At 46.3% G+C, this 18,214-nt stretch overlaps 7 protein-coding genes across 7 annotated transcripts; 6 read left to right on the forward strand and 1 right to left on the reverse strand.

The window, feature by feature from the left end:
* Positions 1-45: 45 nt before the first annotated feature.
* C8R40DRAFT_1081045 (MFS Git1p-like glycerophosphoinositol permease) lies at positions 46-2,999 on the forward strand. Its single transcript, XM_046227116.1, has 19 exons — positions 46-510; positions 566-602; positions 661-736; positions 782-944; positions 998-1,013; positions 1,065-1,178; positions 1,234-1,348; positions 1,410-1,460; positions 1,515-1,526; positions 1,575-1,641; positions 1,692-1,707; positions 1,766-1,890; positions 1,941-1,980; positions 2,048-2,081; positions 2,143-2,203; positions 2,254-2,284; positions 2,341-2,375; positions 2,427-2,880; positions 2,965-2,999. Exons 1-18 carry the CDS (start codon positions 338-340, stop codon positions 2,755-2,757), a joined length of 1,497 nt encoding a protein of 498 aa, XP_046091712.1. The 5' UTR covers positions 46-337; the 3' UTR covers positions 2,758-2,880; positions 2,965-2,999.
* C8R40DRAFT_1233806 (uncharacterized protein) lies at positions 2,947-5,763 on the forward strand (the record flags this gene model as incomplete). Its single annotated transcript, XM_046233339.1, has 12 exons — positions 2,947-3,556; positions 3,611-3,655; positions 3,705-3,841; positions 3,891-4,004; positions 4,056-4,133; positions 4,195-4,457; positions 4,508-4,588; positions 4,637-4,771; positions 4,832-5,125; positions 5,173-5,271; positions 5,334-5,538; positions 5,587-5,763. The coding sequence occupies 12 exons, from the start codon at positions 2,947-2,949 to the stop codon at positions 5,716-5,718; spliced, it is 2,193 nt and encodes a 730-aa protein (XP_046091713.1). The 3' UTR covers positions 5,719-5,763.
* A 28-nt stretch (positions 5,764-5,791) lies between these two features.
* C8R40DRAFT_1033543 (Spb1 C-terminal domain-containing protein) lies at positions 5,792-8,893 on the reverse strand (the record flags this gene model as incomplete). Its single annotated transcript, XM_046223347.1, has 10 exons — positions 5,792-5,845; positions 5,892-6,409; positions 6,461-6,557; positions 6,615-7,481; positions 7,535-7,630; positions 7,678-7,795; positions 7,854-8,177; positions 8,235-8,574; positions 8,623-8,783; positions 8,832-8,893. The coding sequence occupies 10 exons, from the start codon at positions 8,891-8,893 to the stop codon at positions 5,792-5,794; spliced, it is 2,637 nt and encodes an 878-aa protein (XP_046091714.1).
* A 141-nt stretch (positions 8,894-9,034) lies between these two features.
* C8R40DRAFT_1165572 (DUF423-domain-containing protein) lies at positions 9,035-9,566 on the forward strand (the record flags this gene model as incomplete). The annotated part of the gene is made up of 4 exons (XM_046230715.1): positions 9,035-9,098; positions 9,148-9,254; positions 9,307-9,494; positions 9,545-9,566. The coding sequence occupies 4 exons, from the start codon at positions 9,035-9,037 to the stop codon at positions 9,564-9,566; spliced, it is 381 nt and encodes a 126-aa protein (XP_046091715.1).
* Positions 9,567-10,554: 988 nt separating this feature from the next.
* Positions 10,555-12,401, forward strand: C8R40DRAFT_1065624 (uncharacterized protein; the record flags this gene model as incomplete). Its single annotated transcript, XM_046225683.1, has 2 exons — positions 10,555-11,281; positions 11,329-12,401. The coding sequence occupies 2 exons, from the start codon at positions 10,555-10,557 to the stop codon at positions 12,399-12,401; spliced, it is 1,800 nt and encodes a 599-aa protein (XP_046091716.1).
* Positions 12,402-12,816: 415 nt separating this feature from the next.
* C8R40DRAFT_1262226 (small GTPase rac1p) lies at positions 12,817-14,453 on the forward strand. The gene is made up of 9 exons (XM_046233844.1): positions 12,817-12,925; positions 13,001-13,144; positions 13,202-13,233; positions 13,295-13,333; positions 13,389-13,407; positions 13,460-13,641; positions 13,695-13,801; positions 13,853-13,986; positions 14,042-14,453. The coding sequence occupies exons 2-9, from the start codon at positions 13,129-13,131 to the stop codon at positions 14,101-14,103; spliced, it is 591 nt and encodes a 196-aa protein (XP_046091717.1). The 5' UTR covers positions 12,817-12,925; positions 13,001-13,128; the 3' UTR covers positions 14,104-14,453.
* C8R40DRAFT_1243804 (uncharacterized protein) lies at positions 14,454-18,209 on the forward strand. Its single transcript, XM_046233597.1, has 4 exons — positions 14,454-14,651; positions 14,713-16,333; positions 16,387-16,923; positions 16,989-18,209. The coding sequence occupies exons 2-4, from the start codon at positions 14,716-14,718 to the stop codon at positions 17,999-18,001; spliced, it is 3,168 nt and encodes a 1,055-aa protein (XP_046091718.1). The 5' UTR covers positions 14,454-14,651; positions 14,713-14,715; the 3' UTR covers positions 18,002-18,209.
* Positions 18,210-18,214: the final 5 nt, after the last annotated feature.

The raw sequence follows: 18,214 nt of genomic DNA on the forward strand, positions 1-18,214 counted from the left end.
GGCCACGGTCGGCCGTAGCCTGCCGCGATCATCATTGATGTCCATGATGCGCCACTTACACACTTTAGAAACGTTCATTAGCCCGTTCATTCCTCGATATTACACTGTGTGGTGATTTGCAATGTGACCCCTCTCTTTAACCTGCCTCGGTTCATTCAAACCTTGAATGACATCCTTTGCTCAAACTAGTTTTGTCTGAGCTGCAAGCACAAATTCTCCTTCCGAATCCTCCATCAACGATGCCCCTCGATGCCCCCACGTGCGTCTTTCAGATACAGTATTAAATGGCGCTTTAAAGCGTTCGGCCCTCCGTGCATCCATTCACCCCATCCACGTCATGGCCAACAGCGTTTTGAGCTACTCAAGGAGTCTTCCTGTCAGTGAATCCCAACCTGTTATATCTGAAGAGCAGGCTACCGTCAAAATCAAAACAGAACCTGGATTCAAAAGCAAACAGGAGAACCTGTCCAGCACGTTCACAATTGCTGCTGCAGGACTAGGGCTTATCAGGTTACTTGAACTCGAGCGTCTTCAATCGTGGTACACATTAACTCTTGCATGACAGCGACGGATATCAAAATAACCTTATGACCATGGCCAACGTACGTGCTACCATGATCGCAGGATCAGAACACGATAACGATTTGAGGTTTTTACTAGGTGGTATTCAAGAACATCTATGGGACAGAGTACTCCTCCACTGTCTCTACTAGAGTGTCTAACGCCCTGCTTGTTGGTTGGTACTGTCGAATCCGTTAGTATCTTATCTCATTTCGTACAGGCGCGGTTCTTGGACAAGTTTTCGTTGGGTTGATATGTGATCGCATTGGCCGCAAGGTTGCTCTTTTCGCTACGACGGCTCTTATTGTTTTCGGTGCGACCCTTGCAACCGCTGCTCATGCTTCAACTCCGGCTGGCCTCTTCTGGTTTCTAACAGTGGCTCGGTGAGTCGCTCCCCTGTGAACCTTTGAGCTCATTGTTGGCTGATAGATTTCAGAGGTATCACTGGTGTGGTAAGACTTCGATTCCAAGGATGATCGTCCTAGATCCTAACGACTATCTAGGGGGTGGGTGGAGAATATCCTGCAGGATCCACCAGTGCGTCCGAAGCGGCTAATGAAAGATCGCCCAAAAATCGGGGGCCCATCTTTGTTATGGTCACCAATTTCGTCCTCAGTGTAAGCTTGCCGTCTCAAGATCCCAATTACATGATCGTTCACTGAATCATTGCAGTTCGGTGGCCCCCTAGCTGTTTCAGTATTTCTTATCGTGCTCTGTGCCGCCAGAAAAAATCACCTTCAGACTGTTTGGAGAGTTTCTTTTGGTATTGGGATCATCCTACCTCTGGGTGCGTTGTAGCTCTTTTGCATCATGATGTTGAAATCATGCCTGACAGGACATCATCGTAGGGGTATTTATTGTACGAATGAGAATGATGTCGACCATTCTTTACAAGAAAGGTAGGCATTCTCAGCGTTCGGTAGAAGATCGATCTCATTGTGTATCTCCTATAGGCGCCATTAAACGTTAGTTAATATGCTGTCGCCATCATCGGACTTAACCAAGCCTTGCAGACAACGTTCCCTATGGCCTCGTTGTAAAACGATACTGGAAATCACTTATTGGGACATGCTGTGCCTGGTTAGTAACAAGAACACTTTTGCTACATTGTTCTTACAGAGCGCTGCTAGGTTTCTATACGACTTTGTGATTACAACTTTCAACAGAACTTTACCATTTCGCCACTAATTTCCTTTTGGTTGAGGTCACTTTCCCTAATGGGGTTTTTTCTGCTACCATCATTTCCAGCGTTATCAAGGATAGCGATATAAAAAAGACCGCTGAATGGCAACTTCTACTTGGAGCGATTGCACTTCCTGGAATTTTTGTGTAAGTTTAATGGTTCTTCTGTGCAGACTTATGTGCTGAATGAAGTCAAGTGGCGCGTGGCTCTGCAATGTCATTGGCCGAAAAAACACGGTTTGTGCTAGGAAGACTTGTCATTTGGATTGAGTGGTCTGAATAAATTTCTCAAAAACACTATTAGCTGATGCTGGGATTCAGTGGCTATCTCGTGTTCGGTACGTGCCACATTCATGTGAAACTCTGGACTGAGGCGATTGATCTCATGTTTATGTATAGGCTTAATTATTGGATGTGCATACGACAAGATAACGTCAATCGTGCCTTTATTCGTCGTATTGTAGGAGTGATCACAGACACCAAACGCACTCGACTGACTAAGATGTATAGCTACGGCCTCATGCAATCTTCTGGAAATATGGTAAACCTCCTTCGCACAAAGATTGAGCTACTTGGCAACTTACGGAAGGATCCTAGGGTCCTGGTGATATGATGGGTCTGGTTAGCGTCGAGTAAGTATATCTTCAGACATTATTTATCGTGATCAACGCTCTCCCCTTCAGGTCATATCCCACGGCGATCAGGGGGACATGCTATGGTATTTCCGCTGCCCTTGGTAAAGTCGGCGCAGCTGTCGGTACGCAAGCTTTCACCCCCATCGAAACTAATCTGGGAAAGAAATGGACTTTCATCGTCGCTGCCATCTGTGGCGTTTTTGGGATTCTGGTCACCTACTTCTTCATACCAGATATGACTGGTGTTGATTTAGCGGACGAGGATGCCAAGTTCATGGAATATCTTGCTGTCAATGGATGGCAAGGCCGCGTGGGGGAAGATGATGATGCTGAACTCACTGTTGCTGTTGAAACTGGTAGTTTGGATGAAAAGAATTAGTATATTCTGAGCTTCACATACTTAATGTCGTACTGGCTTTGCTTTGACATTTTACATCTTCGGATAGCTTCGGATACTGTATGAGTAATCACTTTTTTGGGGTGATAACTGTTGCTTTGACCTGTGGCGCAATATGTCATGTGATATTGCAGCCAATCGAATTAGAGTTGCATTGTTTTTTGTCAATTCATGTCACTGGCCTTGCCTTTTCTCAAGCGCCAGCTATGTTTCAACTCCCGCTTGAGAAATGTCCCGGCTTATGGACGGGCACAGTCGACATTACTGGAAAGGCTGGCTCAGCTAACTTCTCAGCCTAAATCTTCTCCTTCCTCTGAACCAAATTCCTCTACGTCGACTGCTATCTCGGTAACGTCACCGGACGCCGTATCAGAACATCAAAAGGCAAAGAAGGAGTTGAAAAACTCAGATGCCACCAAGTTGAAAGGTCCGAGTAGAAACTTACTCGAGGAGAGCAAGATACAGAGCTACCTCGACCGCATCGCAGAGACTGGTAACACCGTGACTCTTGCGGATATCACCAGGCTGCGGCCCAACATTCACTCAGATCCAGAAACGCCGGAATATGAGGAGGAGTACAATGCTTTGATAGACCGACTGTGCCGGTCGTTCAGCAAGAAACAGCTGTATTCTTTCGTGAAAATGTTGGAAATAGAGGGATCACGAAGAGGGAGTGCGAAACGGCACAGTGCTGTGCAGATTGTTGAAGATGGGTGGAACTGGCCGTCTTTAGCCAAGGTGAAGGCGCGAAAACGTGATTGGAGTGAAGTGCTCTCTCAATGTACGTGACCGTCCGTTCTATCTGCATGTAATATCCTGTTGACTGTATGGCCAGCGTTCCCTCTGGACCCTCGGCAGTCGTTTCTCATCCTTGGGAAAGGCGCGTCTTTTTCTTGACTAGATTTAATCCCTGTTGATCCGTAAATTAGACGGAGCCAATCTTCATGCTCTATCCAACAAATACAACATCCACATCGGTTTTACTACGAGGCCATTGAGCTTAAACGCGGAAGGCCTGCGTGGTGCTCTAAAGCAACTTGAAGAGCATATAACTTTCGTCAAAGAAGTATGTCAGTTTATTTGTAAAAGCGTATCGAATTTGATAGGCATCCCAGGATATCGTGGAAGAGTACTACGGCATATCGTTCGAGAAGCCCTTTCCTGCTGAATTATTGCACCGCATCTCACGTCTCTCGGGTGCTTTCACTGAGACCTTTGGAGGAGGCCAGGTACTTAAGTCTTGCTTTATCGTTTGAGGTCCTGATAAACAATCATCGTAGATTCGGATATCTTATAGGAAAAGTGATCCTCGGGCGGCTTTCATTGCAAAACGTCTGCTGACACACGTCCTTTGTGATGTACAATTTTTCATGACTTTGTTCACTGCATTGTGGTAATTCTATCTATGACTTGGTATAGTTAGAAACTGTAACGGGAAGCTCGATCCTGGTTCATATCCCTCCAGAAGCGCCGAAGTCAACGCCAGTCCCACTTGCTATGTTTCCTTCCAGTTATGCACTCTACCCATTTTTATCAACACGCTCATTGCCATGGAATGTAAACGCAAGTGGGGCTTTCAGAGCTCGAAAGGTAGCTGAATGGATCGGAATCAACCCAATGGAAGATGTGCAAAAGTCAGGTGGTTTAGAGCTTGGTCGAGGCCAAGTTTTGGATATGGAAGGGTGTGTTTACATCAGAAATAATACAACGCTATTTGTTTAATATCGTGTAGGAACACCGCCGATCTTCGACAAAAACTATTTTCACACTTGCCAGAACCCTCGGGAAGCAATTCCAGAGTTGTCTCAGCCTCGTAAGTCTATTATCACTACTATGGAGTGCGCGCTAATTCCTTGTTTAGCTTCGGACATGTTCTGTTGACTCCTCCTCCTTCAAGTCACGCTTCTTTTATCCCTCCTTTGCAAGGCTCTTGGCCGTTATCCAACCTGTCGAGGTGGATCCGAGAACGACACATAGGCCGCCTCTTTACTCCCTTGTGAGCACATCCCAATATGCTTAAATCGCGGCTTGGTTGAACGTATTCTCTTTTACAAAGCTTACCTGCCCCAGTTCTTCAGTTAACTCCGCAAAAGCAGCAACTTCTACACCGTTTGTTATACGAGGCCCACCCCTCAGGGAATACACAACAATCCACTCATATTATAGAGTTCGAGATGGTTCTTCCTCTAGCGACGATCGATCAAAATGGGATTCCAGAGCTCGCGAGAAGCAACTTTGATTCTCGCCATGAAGAATCATCGATCTATACGACGGGGACAACGCACACCCGTTTGGATCATATTTGCAGAATTGGAAATCAGTTCACTGTTGACCTTATGCTCCCCGATCGGTCAGTATCATTATGCCAAGTGTCAAGTAACTCATGTTATTGCATAGCCCCATGGATATCCGTTTTTCAGTCTTTGATTCATCTATCCTGCCTCAAAAACTCTGGCCGACTGAACTACAGAAATATTTTGAGGATCTGTCATTCTTGTGGGTCATAAATTGCTATTTCTATCAGTATATCTAAAGCTATCGTCAAACTTTTGGTTTAGTTTCTATGATGGCGAGTCCAATGCTTCACCACCGAATGCGCCTGTAACAATGTTTCTGAACAACGTCGAATACCGGTTGCGTTCCAGCGTTAGTGTACGACAAACGCAAGCAGACACGCATGCGCCCCAATCAAAAATTTCGATTCCAGCAATTAGCGAGAGTATCCTGGATCTAGAAGTGGATGATAAGTCAACGGTTTGCAAAGTAAGTTGACCTTATTTGTTGGTGGGACATCTTACAACGAACCCACAGATCAACTGTCATGCACCATCTACGGATGAGGATTGGCGAGCTTTTCTTAAAGGGTGTGATTTCATGAGCGCCATGAGGATACCAACCTCGGGCAAAAAATTCATAGACGCAGACGCAGATATCGCATTATAATACGATGACCCAATCTACGGATACTAGAAGTAACTATTACTACATACACCAGTAATATAATCTTGCACAACACCTATGCCCGTTTGCGTTTTTTGTTCGCCTTCTCTGTTCGTTTTTTGGCCCTTACCTGAAGTTTGTTCAGACACGACTCATTGAAAGTGGATATAACTCACCTCCTTCTTCATCCTGGAGTCTACCATGGCATATCGACCTTTTACGCCTTTGGGACGACCTTTCACCCCTTTGTGAACACCTTTTGCCACGACCAGCTTCACCTCCTTCTTCGGTTTTCCCTTTGACAGACCTTTGCGCATAAGTTTCTCGATTTGGGAGGCTTTTTCACGTTCTGACATATCCGAAGTGTCGTTGACCCCTTCAGCCTTCTTCATAGCTTTCTCAAGCTTCTGGGCGGCTTTGTATTTCTTCCTGGCCTTGGCTTCAGCTATCTTCTTAATGGGTCGTGCATCCAGCGCTCTTTGTTTCGCGCGTAACGCAGCGATAGCCTCTTTCGTAACCGGTATATTGGGTTTATAATGTTTGGTCTCATCGTCAAGGAACCACGACGGCAACCCATCCTTCGCGTTCAAGGAATAACGATTGAAACCGTCGTTAATCAACTGTGTTTTGGTTTTTTCACGATTGACGAGCTGCTGAGCCAAGGTCACTGCCTCTGCTGTAGTAAGCCCATGCTCTGAGGCAATCATGAGTAACAATGCACAAGAAATCAATAGAATTTTCAGACTCTTTATATGAGCTTGCTTCAAAGCATCTTCATCAGCGTTTGCGACATCCCACATATCGACGTCCTCGCCGACTTGTGGCACCACCTCAAAGTCATCCTGTACATGTGAAGAGACTGTGAGATACAAGCACTTTGGACCAGCAATCACTCTGACCTCATCGTCGTCCCAATCTGTGTCGGTGTTTTCTTCCTCAATATCGACAGTCTTATCTTCAACATCCACCATCTCCACGTCCTGCTCCTCTCTAACTTCGTGTTCAATGTCCTTCACATCATCACTAATACCAGCAAAAATGTCCTGGCTGAACCACACCTTGGACGCCTGGCTGCCTGATGGAATAGGCTCTTTAAGTTTGGTGAGTAACCGGGCGCGTTTGCTGTCTCTCGAGGACCCGGTAGTCGGTAAAGACCTTTTTTTTGTAGAGGTCTTTGGTCCTTCAGGTTCATCGTCACTGTCACCGCTAGATGAAGAGTTGTCGTTGTGCCCCTTGGCTCGTTCCATTTCCTCCCATCCGCCCCCTTCCGCATCGCTATCTTCTTCATCGCTAGAATCATTTTTTTTGATCCCCGACCAGGCCTCCCGTTCTTTGTTCTTCTCTCTACCCTCTCTGACTTTGTACTTGGCATCTCTCTCCCGCAATCGACTTCTATACGAATCGTACATGCCATCCAGTTCGTTTTCCAGTCCGCGGGTTTTCTTCTCCCGTTCCTCTTCAGAATCCAAGATCTCCTCGTCGCTTGCGTTGTCACTATCATTGTCAACATCACTTTCCTGTGACAGAACACCTTCAGTTCCGATTAGGTTAGAAACACCACCTCGCTTCCGCATGCCTTTCTCGGCACCTTGAAGGTCGAAGAAATCATCTTGGCCCCCAAGAGAGGCATCTTGCAGCTCAAGCCCGATGTCCATTGGGGCAGTCATTTGTAGCTGCATGCGTTGAATAGTCTTGTTTCTAATCTCATTCGCACGACGTCGATCTCGTTTGGCGCGAGCGACATTTTCTGCGTTTGATCGTTCCAGCTATTTCGCAGCATTAATATTGGTACCTTCGACGTGAACACGGGTCGGCTAACCTCGTCCTGTATCATTTGTTCTTCATCAGCTTCTTCGATAATTTCGACAGTTTCAGTCGCATCTTCGGTGTCTTTACGTTTCACGTCCAATCCAAGCTGTTAAATGGATGAATGATAGTGAAGAACTTATAGAAAAAATATACCTCTTCACGAAGGGCAAGACGCCATTTGATGAGCGCCTTGAAATCACCCTTTCCAAGAACTTTAAGATCGTCGCAGTTTGCCTTGACGTCTCCGGAAGTGATTTCGAATTTGAGCCATCTTCAAACGTAGATTCATTAGGTTATATGGAAAATGAACAGCAACAAAACGAACTAACTCTTTTTCCTCGTCGGTTTGGAACGTGATCTTGTTGGCAGACCCAAGTACAGATATCGGATCAGTGCTGTGAATCAATTCCGAGACGGGGATTGATTTGAACAAGGTATAATTGCCATCTTCGTATCCATCTCGTTTCCGTCTCTTCTTTTCCGGCTGGAAAACATTGGCTTCGGCATTGTGAGCGCGAGCTGGCTTGTCGGAGCCATCAGGAATGGAGGCAGAGAGGTCCTTGAAAACATGTTTTGGGTCGAGGAATTTGGGATCGATGAATTTGGGCGCAAGGAACTCGCGGCACACAACAAAAATTTCTGCAGATACGTTTCTTGGAAGTACATCCATATAGTGAGGTTAGGATTGCGAGTGTAAGAGTCAAAATTACCTAGACGAAGGTGGTTTTGTAGCCTCAACCTTTCCGAACAATTGATTGAACACCCAGATGAGATTGTTATAATCTGCACTCCGGAAAACCTTTGTCACAAACGTTCCTCCTTTGACAAGAAACTCCACCGCGAGCTTTAAGCTCATGAGCACAAGCTCTGATTGGCCATAAGCGTCCTGAATCCAAGCAGTCCCGACATTGGGTGCACCATCGTGCAAGACAACATCTGCTTTCCAGTCTTTTACTTCCGCACGGATAAGGTTACGACACTGGGGAGTAGTGATATCAGAAGCAAAAGTGACTACGCGAGGTATGGGTTTGATAGGAACGAGATCGACACCTAGAAAACATGGGATTAGAGGGTGGACGATATCTGTACAATACTCACCTATGATCACACTGTTCACCGGCATATACTTACTAGCCACCTGCAGCCATCCTCCTGGCGCGGCACAGAGATCTATGCAGCAGCGTGCAGACTCTAGAAAGTTGTACTTCTTGTTAAGTTGAATTAGCTTGAAAGCTGAACGAGCCCGATAGCCTTGCTCTCTAGAATGGGATATAAGCGGTGGTAAAGAAACAGATTAGAATACGAACTTTGCAAGCTTGTAGTACTTGTCGAGACGACCCTTTCCTGTCTTTTTCTGACTCTTCCCCATATTGAATTAACGACAGTATTTTTGGGAGTTAACCAGGAGTTAACAAAAGTAAATTTCTTGTGGCTGTGTATCTTGATTTAATGTCGGGCCGAACTTATGTCACTTTTCACAAATATCTCTCAAGCTCTCTCTCAAGCCATCATGTCTATTCCACGCACTGTTGCTGCTGGAAGTAATTTCTTATGGCGAGCCGGTGCTCTATTAAGTGCTGATCCTACTCATCACTTTCTGCGTTATACTCAAGCACGATACAGCCGCTACAGCAATTGGTTTTGGTGCCTTTGGCGCCCACGGCCTGAAGCAACGCAAAGATATCAACCCGGATCGTATAAACGCCTGGAACACTGCTGCTCATTATGCGGTATGTAGATGCTGACCCTATAGTGAAGATCTCTATCTAGACCTTGCATAAGATTTTCAATGGACTCGGGCTTCTGCTCGTTTCTTTACACCCGCGGTTTTCTGTTCATCGGTTTGCTGGCCCGGCGATTCTGACTGGAACTGTTCTTTTTTCTGGATCCATCTTTGCCTTGACTCTTGATCATAACCTGAGATTCCTTGGGCCAGTCACTCCCATGGGTGGTGTCATAATGATTGCGGGGTGAGTTTGTGGTGTACAGCTCACTAAATCAGTAACTGATAAGCTCTCAGCTACATGTCCTTAGCTCTGTAATCACTGTATATACTCACCTGCCTTAGATATCGTGCTCATAGTCATCAGAATTTCGTGCCTCAACCAGAATTTCGAGTTGATCGTGGTTCTGGCTCTATTTGTGTGCATTTTCCGTGATAAGGCAAGCTCTCTGTCTCATGTTCGTTGTTGCCTTCCATCTACCTGAGGCATTGAATCAATCTTACATACAAGACCAGCGGTTTCCTTTACAGGACCACTGAAGCTTTAACATTCAACACGCCAGTGGAAGACCTGCGCTATCCAGAACGGTATCACGATACAATCCATCGTGTTATGTTGAAAATTGTGGGGCACCGAACCATTATGTCAAACCATGGATACCGAGAACTACCAAAGTATGTTTTATTGCGAAGACAAAAGCAAGGAATTATAGGTTAGAATCTGTTAGAATGGGTTTCGACGTAAGCTGTGTACATACCCAATCATTGATAGTCTCTTCGGGCAGATGAGTTGTTTGTATATCCTCTTAAACAAGTGTACACTTGCGCTTTCAGCACATAAGTTGAGATTTAAATTAGTCGCGACGCTTGGGCCTGAAGAATTTTCAAGACAATGGCTTACGCAGTTGTGTAGAGACAAGAAGAAGCGGCACCTCGCAACTCTCAGGTTGATGATTTAATCCAGCAGCAGGCGAATGCCTTCTTAAAGTTTTATTCTTCTGTCCGTATAGTTGTTCTGCCGTCTAAGTACAGTAACATTCTGAACATTCTGATTGGAATAAATAAATCGTGTGCCACGAGGCGCGCGACGCGACGGTAACGTGACGACCGTGAGTCACTTTGTAACGTCAAATTTGTTGACACTCCTTTCTTCTCCGCCCAACACATCTTTCATCTTCCATCAATCTGCCTGTGCGCTTCCCGTTCTCCTTTTGCATACTAACTACTATCCTACCAGCATCTCGCTACTTCTGGTTTGGAGCTGCCTACCTTTTTCTCATCGTTCTCTCTGTTTAACGTGACGTACGATGGAAGCCGAGACTTCTCGCCCAGCGTTGGCCCCATCATACTCATTCTCCGGCTCTTCCTCTACATCATCTACTCTTCCGAAGTCCCTCAAACGAGCACTCACATCAACTTCCGACTTGGACTTTTTCAAGCCAGCAGAATCATCTTTCAACCCACGACCTTATACGCCCAGTGCAAATCCACCATCCAGCACTCATTCGAAGAGCAGATACTCTCAGGTCCCGCGTCACACCAACCGACCCGAAGTTCATGTTATACCTCCGGCCAGTATGGATCCATCACCAGTAGACGCCGATGTTGTTTTTATTCATCCTCCTTTCGACAATTTTCCTGATGCACAGAACTTTCCGGAAGGACTGACGTACAAAGTCATGGCTGAGAACCCAGAGTGGTTCCTGGATGCTGCTGACTACATTCGCGTCGAGGATAGCTCGCCCTGTGTACCAACCTCAGTTGCCGCTGAGAAATCTTCGTTGATACCATACCCCTCTCATCTAGAGCCTCCTCGTGGATGGTGTCCTGCGAAGAAGAAGGATTTGAAAGACCTTGGCTCTGAAGGCTGGCCAGATGGAGAGGAACCTAGACTACGCTGTACTTTTTGCAGACGCACCTATGCTGGCGTTAACGCGAAGAGCATGTGGAGACGACATGTTTTTGAAAAGCACAAAATTGCCATGTCCAACCGCCGAGATGGTGGTGATCGTCCTAGGGGCAGAGGCTCTACCAGTATGTTCAAAAAAAGTATGATATCAATATACTGATATTTCCTGCAGAAGAGAACAAACCTACTACCAAGCCTGGTTCCGGGGATGAAATGCATGATAAGCTTGTCAACATTCATGTCACTCCTCAACCTTTTGCACCCGACACTTCCCAAACCCAACAGAAGATTAGATTTCGTCCTGCGATCATGGGTGACCCGATGAAAAATGTCCTATCTACGCCATCAACCTCAACCGAGGATTCGACCGAACAACGGAATCCACCGTTATTTACCCCACCCTTGACACCTCGGAGGTCGTCGTCAGTTCCTATCAGCGCGTCCGACGACGTTCCTCAAACCTCAACACCCCCTGTACCTGTAATTCCATTTTCGCCTTATGATCCCCGTGCGACACCAGCATTCCGGCACTCGCCCGCGCCCACACCGTATGATCAACCCTGGCGTTACCCGAGCCCCAGCCATCCTTTCTCCAAAGCACGAGATCTGTCACTTAGTGTTTTACTGCGTAATTCAGGAAGTCTCACAGTCGATAGTCCAAGTCCTATACCTAGTCTCATGCGGGACGACATTTCTAGTCCCAGTAGCTCTCTAATCAGCAAGAAATCATTCTTTGCCGACTTGAACACTCCAAATAGCGTCACGAACAGGCGTTTGACTGGCTTGAAGAGCTCCACTTCCACCCGACCAGCTTTATCAGAAGAATCACCATTGGGACGAGGCATTGTTGGTCGCAGCAGCCATCACAGAAACAGCTCCGAGTTGTCGTTGGACGATTGGCTTTCCCTGCCCGTTACTAGGACATTCCTGACTAGCCTTAACGATTGGGATTCGGAAAACAATTCCAGTCCGGTGGCGCATGGGCTTATTAATCCCGCGTTAAATCCAACTGAAAGTCCTGTGGTGAGACGTGACAATCCTCTCGATCGCAGCGGCCTTGGAATTGGGTTGCTTGAGCCTTTCACGCTGCCAGGGAACCGTGGCCACGCCAACGATTCATCTTCTGATATCGAGGACGAGTTCGAAATCATGGACAACCTGACTAGCTCGCGTCCGAATCTGGAATCCGGTAACACGGAAACCATGACTCCGCCTCCCAAGAAGAGAAGGACTTCTGCTCTTTGAGGAAGGTTACGCTCCTTGTTTTCGTTTTGCTTTGCTGCTCGTCTTGCTATGTGTGTGATTGAACTCATGTTTGTACAATCTATGTCCCCCCATTTTCTCATCCGATTATCTACGTAAATGTGTGGTCAGCCTTGTAATCCATCAAACTTTTTGGCTTCTGAGATATGATCTGTGTAGTTATGCCCCCCCCACCTTTCGCCTTATATTTATCACCTATCATTCTGAATTTCTTGCATGACCGTTCTAGCCCTTCTTCTCACTTGCGGCGCGCCCCCCATAACTTTTACTTTCTTGCCGATGTAGTGATTATTTTACCGCAGTTATCGTATAGCGTACTTGTGAAATAAAATTTTTATTTTAGACCTGTTTTAGACTCTGGTCCAGATCGGACTTTTGATGGTATGTATGCTTACCTAATAATCTAGCAAGACGACAGGTGCAGAACGCTTAACCCAGTGTATACTTACCATCTGCCTTTCTCATTGTGTGGCTGACCGTTGTTCCACTTCGCTGAATCGAATTAGGTCTGTTGAATTTATCTGCTCTTGGCAACCACGGTTGCTGATTCGCTACCTCGCATTTGGCATTTCCCGTTTCAGACACATCCCTTGTCTCTATATTCACGCAACCATTTGCTCTCTTATCTTCCTGAATACACAATATTGTACAAGACCAACACATCTATATAGTACCCTTCAGGAGCGGCTATTAGACTACTACATCAGCAATGCAGGCCATTAAATGTCGGTGTCGCTTTGGGCTTCTTGGAAATCTCTTGTTGACAAACTGTGGATGATTAGGTGTTGTTGTGGGAGATGGTGCAGTTGGAAAGGTGAGTCTGGTACTCCGCGATCCTCACCCAGTAGAAAACTCATTGAAAACCCGCCTGGTAGACATGTCTCCTTATTTCATACACCACTAATGCGTTCCCGGTAAGCCTTTCATGTATCGTTTCGGGGAAAGACCTTAGATTCACCTTGATTTTAGGGAGAGTACATTCCGACTGGTAGCTCCACTTTTCCGTTCTATAGTTCGGGATGCTTATCTTGCTTGTTCAGTTTTCGACAACTACTCCGCGAATGTTATGGTGGATGGAAAAACGATCTCGCTTGGTCTTTGGGATACTGCAGGGCAAGAGGACTATGACCGTCTCCGTCCCCTTTCGTATCCTCAAACAGATGTCTTCTTGATATGCTTCTCTCTTGTGAGTCCTCCCAGTTATGAGAACGTCAGGACCAAGGTGAGGACTGTTACATGTGCAACTTCCAAGAGCTAATGGATGTTTTATACTAGTGGTACCCCGAAATATCCCATCATGCACCATCGACTTCTATCGTGTTAGTTGGCACAAAACTCGATCTTCGTGATGACCCTCCCACGATTCAGAAGCTGAGGGACCGGTGAGTTGTAAGATGTATCCTTCAGTTCAGCCTCTCACACATTCGTCGCAGTCGAATGGCTCCGATTCAGTATCCTCAAGGAGTTTCTATGGCCAAAGATATCAACGCTGTTAAATATTTAGAATGTTCTGCCCTTACGCAGAAGGGCTTGAAGACCGTCTTCGACGAGGCAATCCGTGCTGTTTGTGAGTGGTGTTTCAAGTTTGCACAGTAATTATTCCCAACAAACACTCCTATCAGTGAATCCCCCTCCGAAAAACGACAAAGGGAGCAAGAAGGGCAGCAAATGCATCATCGCATGAGTACACAGTGTACGAAGTTACATATAACATTTGTTCGATGGGCCACTATTTTTTCGTTCTCATATCATATCATGCCAATTTACGTTCTGCTCCTCTGATGATGACTGATGTTTTCGTATATTCTCTCTTTTGATGGATTTTGAAGAGACTCGTTCTTGACATTCCTCTATATCCGTTGATTCACTGTTCATACTATCGTGTATACCTTGCCGAAATTTTCTAAGATGAATGCCTATGGTAGGGGCGTTTGCGTAACTGAGGATTCAATCTATTCAGGGCCTCAGGAACAAAGTAGACACTTATGTAATAGCGAAACTTATTGATGATCATCAGTTGGCGGCAGCATTTTCCTACAAAACCACTTTTGCTAAAGTGCCTGACGCTCGTTTCATCCCACTACTACATAGCCCCTCCGTTCGTTATTATAGCCCTGTCATTCGTTTTTGACGGATTTTGCTGCTCGCCTTCAAACTTGACAAGCGGTATTTCCGCCGGAGTTCGTCTCTGGTATGCTCATAATTCTTGATCTGCTGCCACTGCTGAGTTCTGTAAGTCAATCAAGCATCCTTCTGAAGTGTATTTAGTATGTTAATGTCAATATGTTTATAGTAAATGTCCCAGCTCCCGACCAAACCACAGAATTCCTCGCCTGATGCACAACTGCTGCAGTCACGTCCGACTGCACAGAGACACTTGACCTCTGGTTCCATAGATACGAATGCATCTGGATTGGCAGACAGTACCATAAGCTTCGCAGGTTCACTTCATCTCGGCCGATTTCCTGCTCCTCCATTATCCATTCCCGGTACTCCCGCACAGTCTGAGTACAGTCCCTCTATCGCTGGTTCAGGCTTTTCTTATCGAACTGGGAGTACAACACCCATTCTTCCGCGACGGAAAAAATCGAATGCTGTTACCCCAGCTTCAGGGTCCCCGACTATTGTACATAGGCCACTACCTTCACCTAAGTCGAATTTCTCAGCTGGGCACAACAGAAAACCCACGGAGGCTGTTAAATCACCGCCATCATCACTAAAGTCTCGAACAATATCACCCTATGATTGGCACGAGGGAGCTTCTAGTATAGATGTGGATGCCGCAGAGGACCGACTCCTTCCCACTAACTTCATCACGTCACTCCTTCAAGAAAATACAACTGTTCGACGTGCTTCGATAAGCAGCGACGCGTACAGTGGCTTCTCAGAAATGACTTACCCTCCGGTCATGCGGTATCCTGGCCCATCTGAAAGACCACCGCCTCTTCCTACGCCCTTATCACAGAGAGCACCCCTTTCAAAACCGCAAGGCGCTCGTCCACCACCCAGTGCATTTTCTCCCATCCCTGAAGCTGTTGGCCATGTATCGGATGATTCTGATACACTCGCTTCAAACAGTGAATTTACGACAACAGTAATCAGATCTGCAAGTATCTCCCGAGGTCTCAGCTTAGTGGGAGCCTCTGTCGTAGGTGTAGCACCTGCTAGACTACAGAGTTATTCAAGTGGCACCCCCATTGACGTGCGTGACTGCTTGACACCCAGTGATGATAGAACTTTGTCATACGGCCCATTCGGGAATATCTCTTCTCATCATCAGAGCGCAGCCCTACCCTCTTCTTCAATGCAAGCGAATTTTCCTCCTGACTATCCACGGGTTTCGCCATCTCGGCAGTCTATTCGTTCTACTAAAAGTTTTGTTCCATCGGTCATTTCGCGAATATCAGAAACTGGACGCTCTATAGCCCGAGGTTTGCCCTGGAAAAGGAAACCTTTGCCTCCTGTGCCAACAATACCTCATATACCAATTGCTGCCGAGAATCAGTCGCGTCTCGAAGAATCGCGTGTCCCGCTACCTCAACTAGTCGCCCGAGCAGATATGTTGAATGGATTATTAGAAAAAGGCTACCATCCGCATCAGAGCATTGACTCGTATTACGGTGCTTTACCCAAGGAAGATTCGCATACGTCGGCATTAGAAGGGAGCGATGGTTATGTGCATGTACAAGACGGTGGAAGCTTATCGACGGATCTGTCGGGTCAGCTCAAACCCAACAGAGCAATGAAGCCTCCTAACCCCAACAGAAAGCGATACCTCATCGTCCTTGCTATATTCATTGTTATTGCTGCAGCTGCTATTGGTGCAGGTGTTGGTGTGTCCATCAGCCGCAAGGGTTCTTCTACAGTACCCGTGTGTTCCAACGCAAATACCACGGGGTTATCTTGTGACCTAGGTCAGTTCATTTATACTGTCTAACTTTGGATAACTTCTGATGAAATTTGTTAGATGCGACTTGTGTGTGTACATCGAGTGTGTCTGGACAATGTAACGGCCTTGCGCAAAGCGTCGTTACTCTAACGCCTACCATGAATCAGCTCTTCAATATAAATTATTCTGTGGACGAGGTATATACAGCTATATGGCTGGCGGACGGTTCACCTACCGGTAGCAACTGTGCATCTCAAGCTCTTCTTATCGACACCCCCGGCCTTTCATCAGCGACTACTCCCAATCGTACAAGCTGGGCAAGGTCTGCCATGCTCTGGAACCTGGTTCAGTCTCAGGATGTCACCGCTATACATAATCTGCAGTCTTTCACAAACAGTGCACCATGGTCTACTCTTAGCTCTGATGGACCCATCACCGGGAAATCTTCGTCGTTTTCTGTCACCGTGTCTGGTTTCACGTTCGACTTTGCCGATCAGACTATAACTCAACCTGCTGTGAGCTTTACTGACAATGGACAACCGGTCAGTGCACAAATTTCTCGAATAGGAAGCACGGCATTAGCAGCACTCAATCGTATGTATACTTATGCAGCTGGTAAGTTTCACCTCTTTCAACAAACAAGCCATTGTCACTCACCGGGGTGGCATCTGATTCTATAGCTTCTTCGACACAACGTTCGAATGCGCTTGAACTCTACTGGGTGAATGTTTTAGGTCAAAGAGCAAGCGACTTATCCAATTTTCGATCCGCCGTGATATCGTCGTCGATTTTGATCCCTTTTGACGCCACCTACAATGCGAGCTCACAAGCTCTAGCAAACCAAATGACGAATTCCACCACGCAGGCGTTTCCGGTCCCTCTCTCTTGTTATCCTGGATTGAATAGCACACAAATTCAGCAGATAAACGATATTGAGCAGACAGTATACGGATTATCCGCGGTCTCGCCTGTTTCCTCCTTCGATACTTCTTGCTATCCTGACCGTCCCTTGTACGGTGTGTTGGATGTGTTGCGACTTCGTCTTCCTTTCGTTGACTCTCGCACTGGGGTCGCCATGCAAGCGGTATCCCTGCAGCACGTTGTCAGCCCGAGAGCTGTGGTCCGCAGAGGTGAAGTCCTGAGTGCCTTACCCTTGTCATCCAACGCTTCTGCCTTCACCGCAGCTACAAGCAACCCTCGGAGCTATGGTACCCTCAACAACTTTGACCATGTTCTACTCGATTATCTATATTCTATCCCAGATGTCAATGTCGCTACCGCATTGGCGTCCTTTCTTCTGTCGACTTCGAATGCCGCTCCTCCCTCCAATACATCTACGTTAGCCAATTCCATCGGAACCATCCCGTCCTTGGAAGTAGCCATTTTTGGATCTGTACTTCCCTCGGATATAAATTCTGTAATCTCATCTTTCGTGACACCAACTGGCGCTCTTTTTTTTGGTTCAACTCAGGGGCAATCTATGCGCGATTGGGCTATCATCGGCACAGGTACCTCTGTCGTTTGGGCCGAAAGCGCTTTTTCGACGCAAGTGGTTCGAGATTCCTCCCTATCAGACACAACGTTCGAGGCAATTTGGGATAACGCTGCTTTGGCCATTGATAACAATGTGCAAAATGTCGGTGTGGGGAATATTACGAGCTCTTTGCAATCTACAGGAAAATTTTCTTCATGACGAATTCATTTATTTTAGTATTCTTATTGTTCCCTGCATATGTGGTACATACTCTTTATGTATGGTATGCTCTTCATTGGAATTGGTTTATCCGTTAGCATTGCTGTACCGTAGTTGCACATTCCTACTTGCTATATTGTTCACTTGCTCACTTAGTTTTGGATGCAATTCATCCTAGTGACAAATACATGTTTCTGTTATCACGTGAAGCCA

This window comes from Lentinula edodes (assembly GCF_021015755.1).
Source record: "Lentinula edodes strain Le(Bin) 0899 ss11 chromosome Unknown C8R40scaffold_2, whole genome shotgun sequence".
Lineage (NCBI taxonomy): Eukaryota > Fungi > Basidiomycota > Agaricomycetes > Agaricales > Omphalotaceae > Lentinula > Lentinula edodes.

Excerpts from the sequence above, each read along its gene's own strand:
- C8R40DRAFT_1081045 (XM_046227116.1), top strand. The coding sequence starts at position 338 with ATGGCCAACAGCGTTTTGAGCTACTCAAGGAGTCTTCCTGTCAGTGAA. Across the intron at positions 511-565 it reads GCAGGACTAGGGCTTATCAG|CGACGGATATCAAAATAACC; the intron begins GTTACTTGAACT and ends CTTGCATGACAG. Across the intron at positions 737-781 it reads GTCTAACGCCCTGCTTGTTG|GCGCGGTTCTTGGACAAGTT; the intron begins GTTGGTACTGTC and ends CATTTCGTACAG.
- C8R40DRAFT_1262226 (XM_046233844.1), top strand. Across the intron at positions 13,234-13,294 it reads GAGATGGTGCAGTTGGAAAG|ACATGTCTCCTTATTTCATA; the intron begins GTGAGTCTGGTA and ends CCCGCCTGGTAG. Across the intron at positions 13,802-13,852 it reads ATTCAGAAGCTGAGGGACCG|TCGAATGGCTCCGATTCAGT; the intron begins GTGAGTTGTAAG and ends CATTCGTCGCAG.
- C8R40DRAFT_1243804 (XM_046233597.1), top strand. The coding sequence starts at position 14,716 with ATGTCCCAGCTCCCGACCAAACCACAGAATTCCTCGCCTGATGCACAA. Across the intron at positions 16,334-16,386 it reads GGGGTTATCTTGTGACCTAG|ATGCGACTTGTGTGTGTACA; the intron begins GTCAGTTCATTT and ends GAAATTTGTTAG. Across the intron at positions 16,924-16,988 it reads TATGTATACTTATGCAGCTG|CTTCTTCGACACAACGTTCG; the intron begins GTAAGTTTCACC and ends CTGATTCTATAG.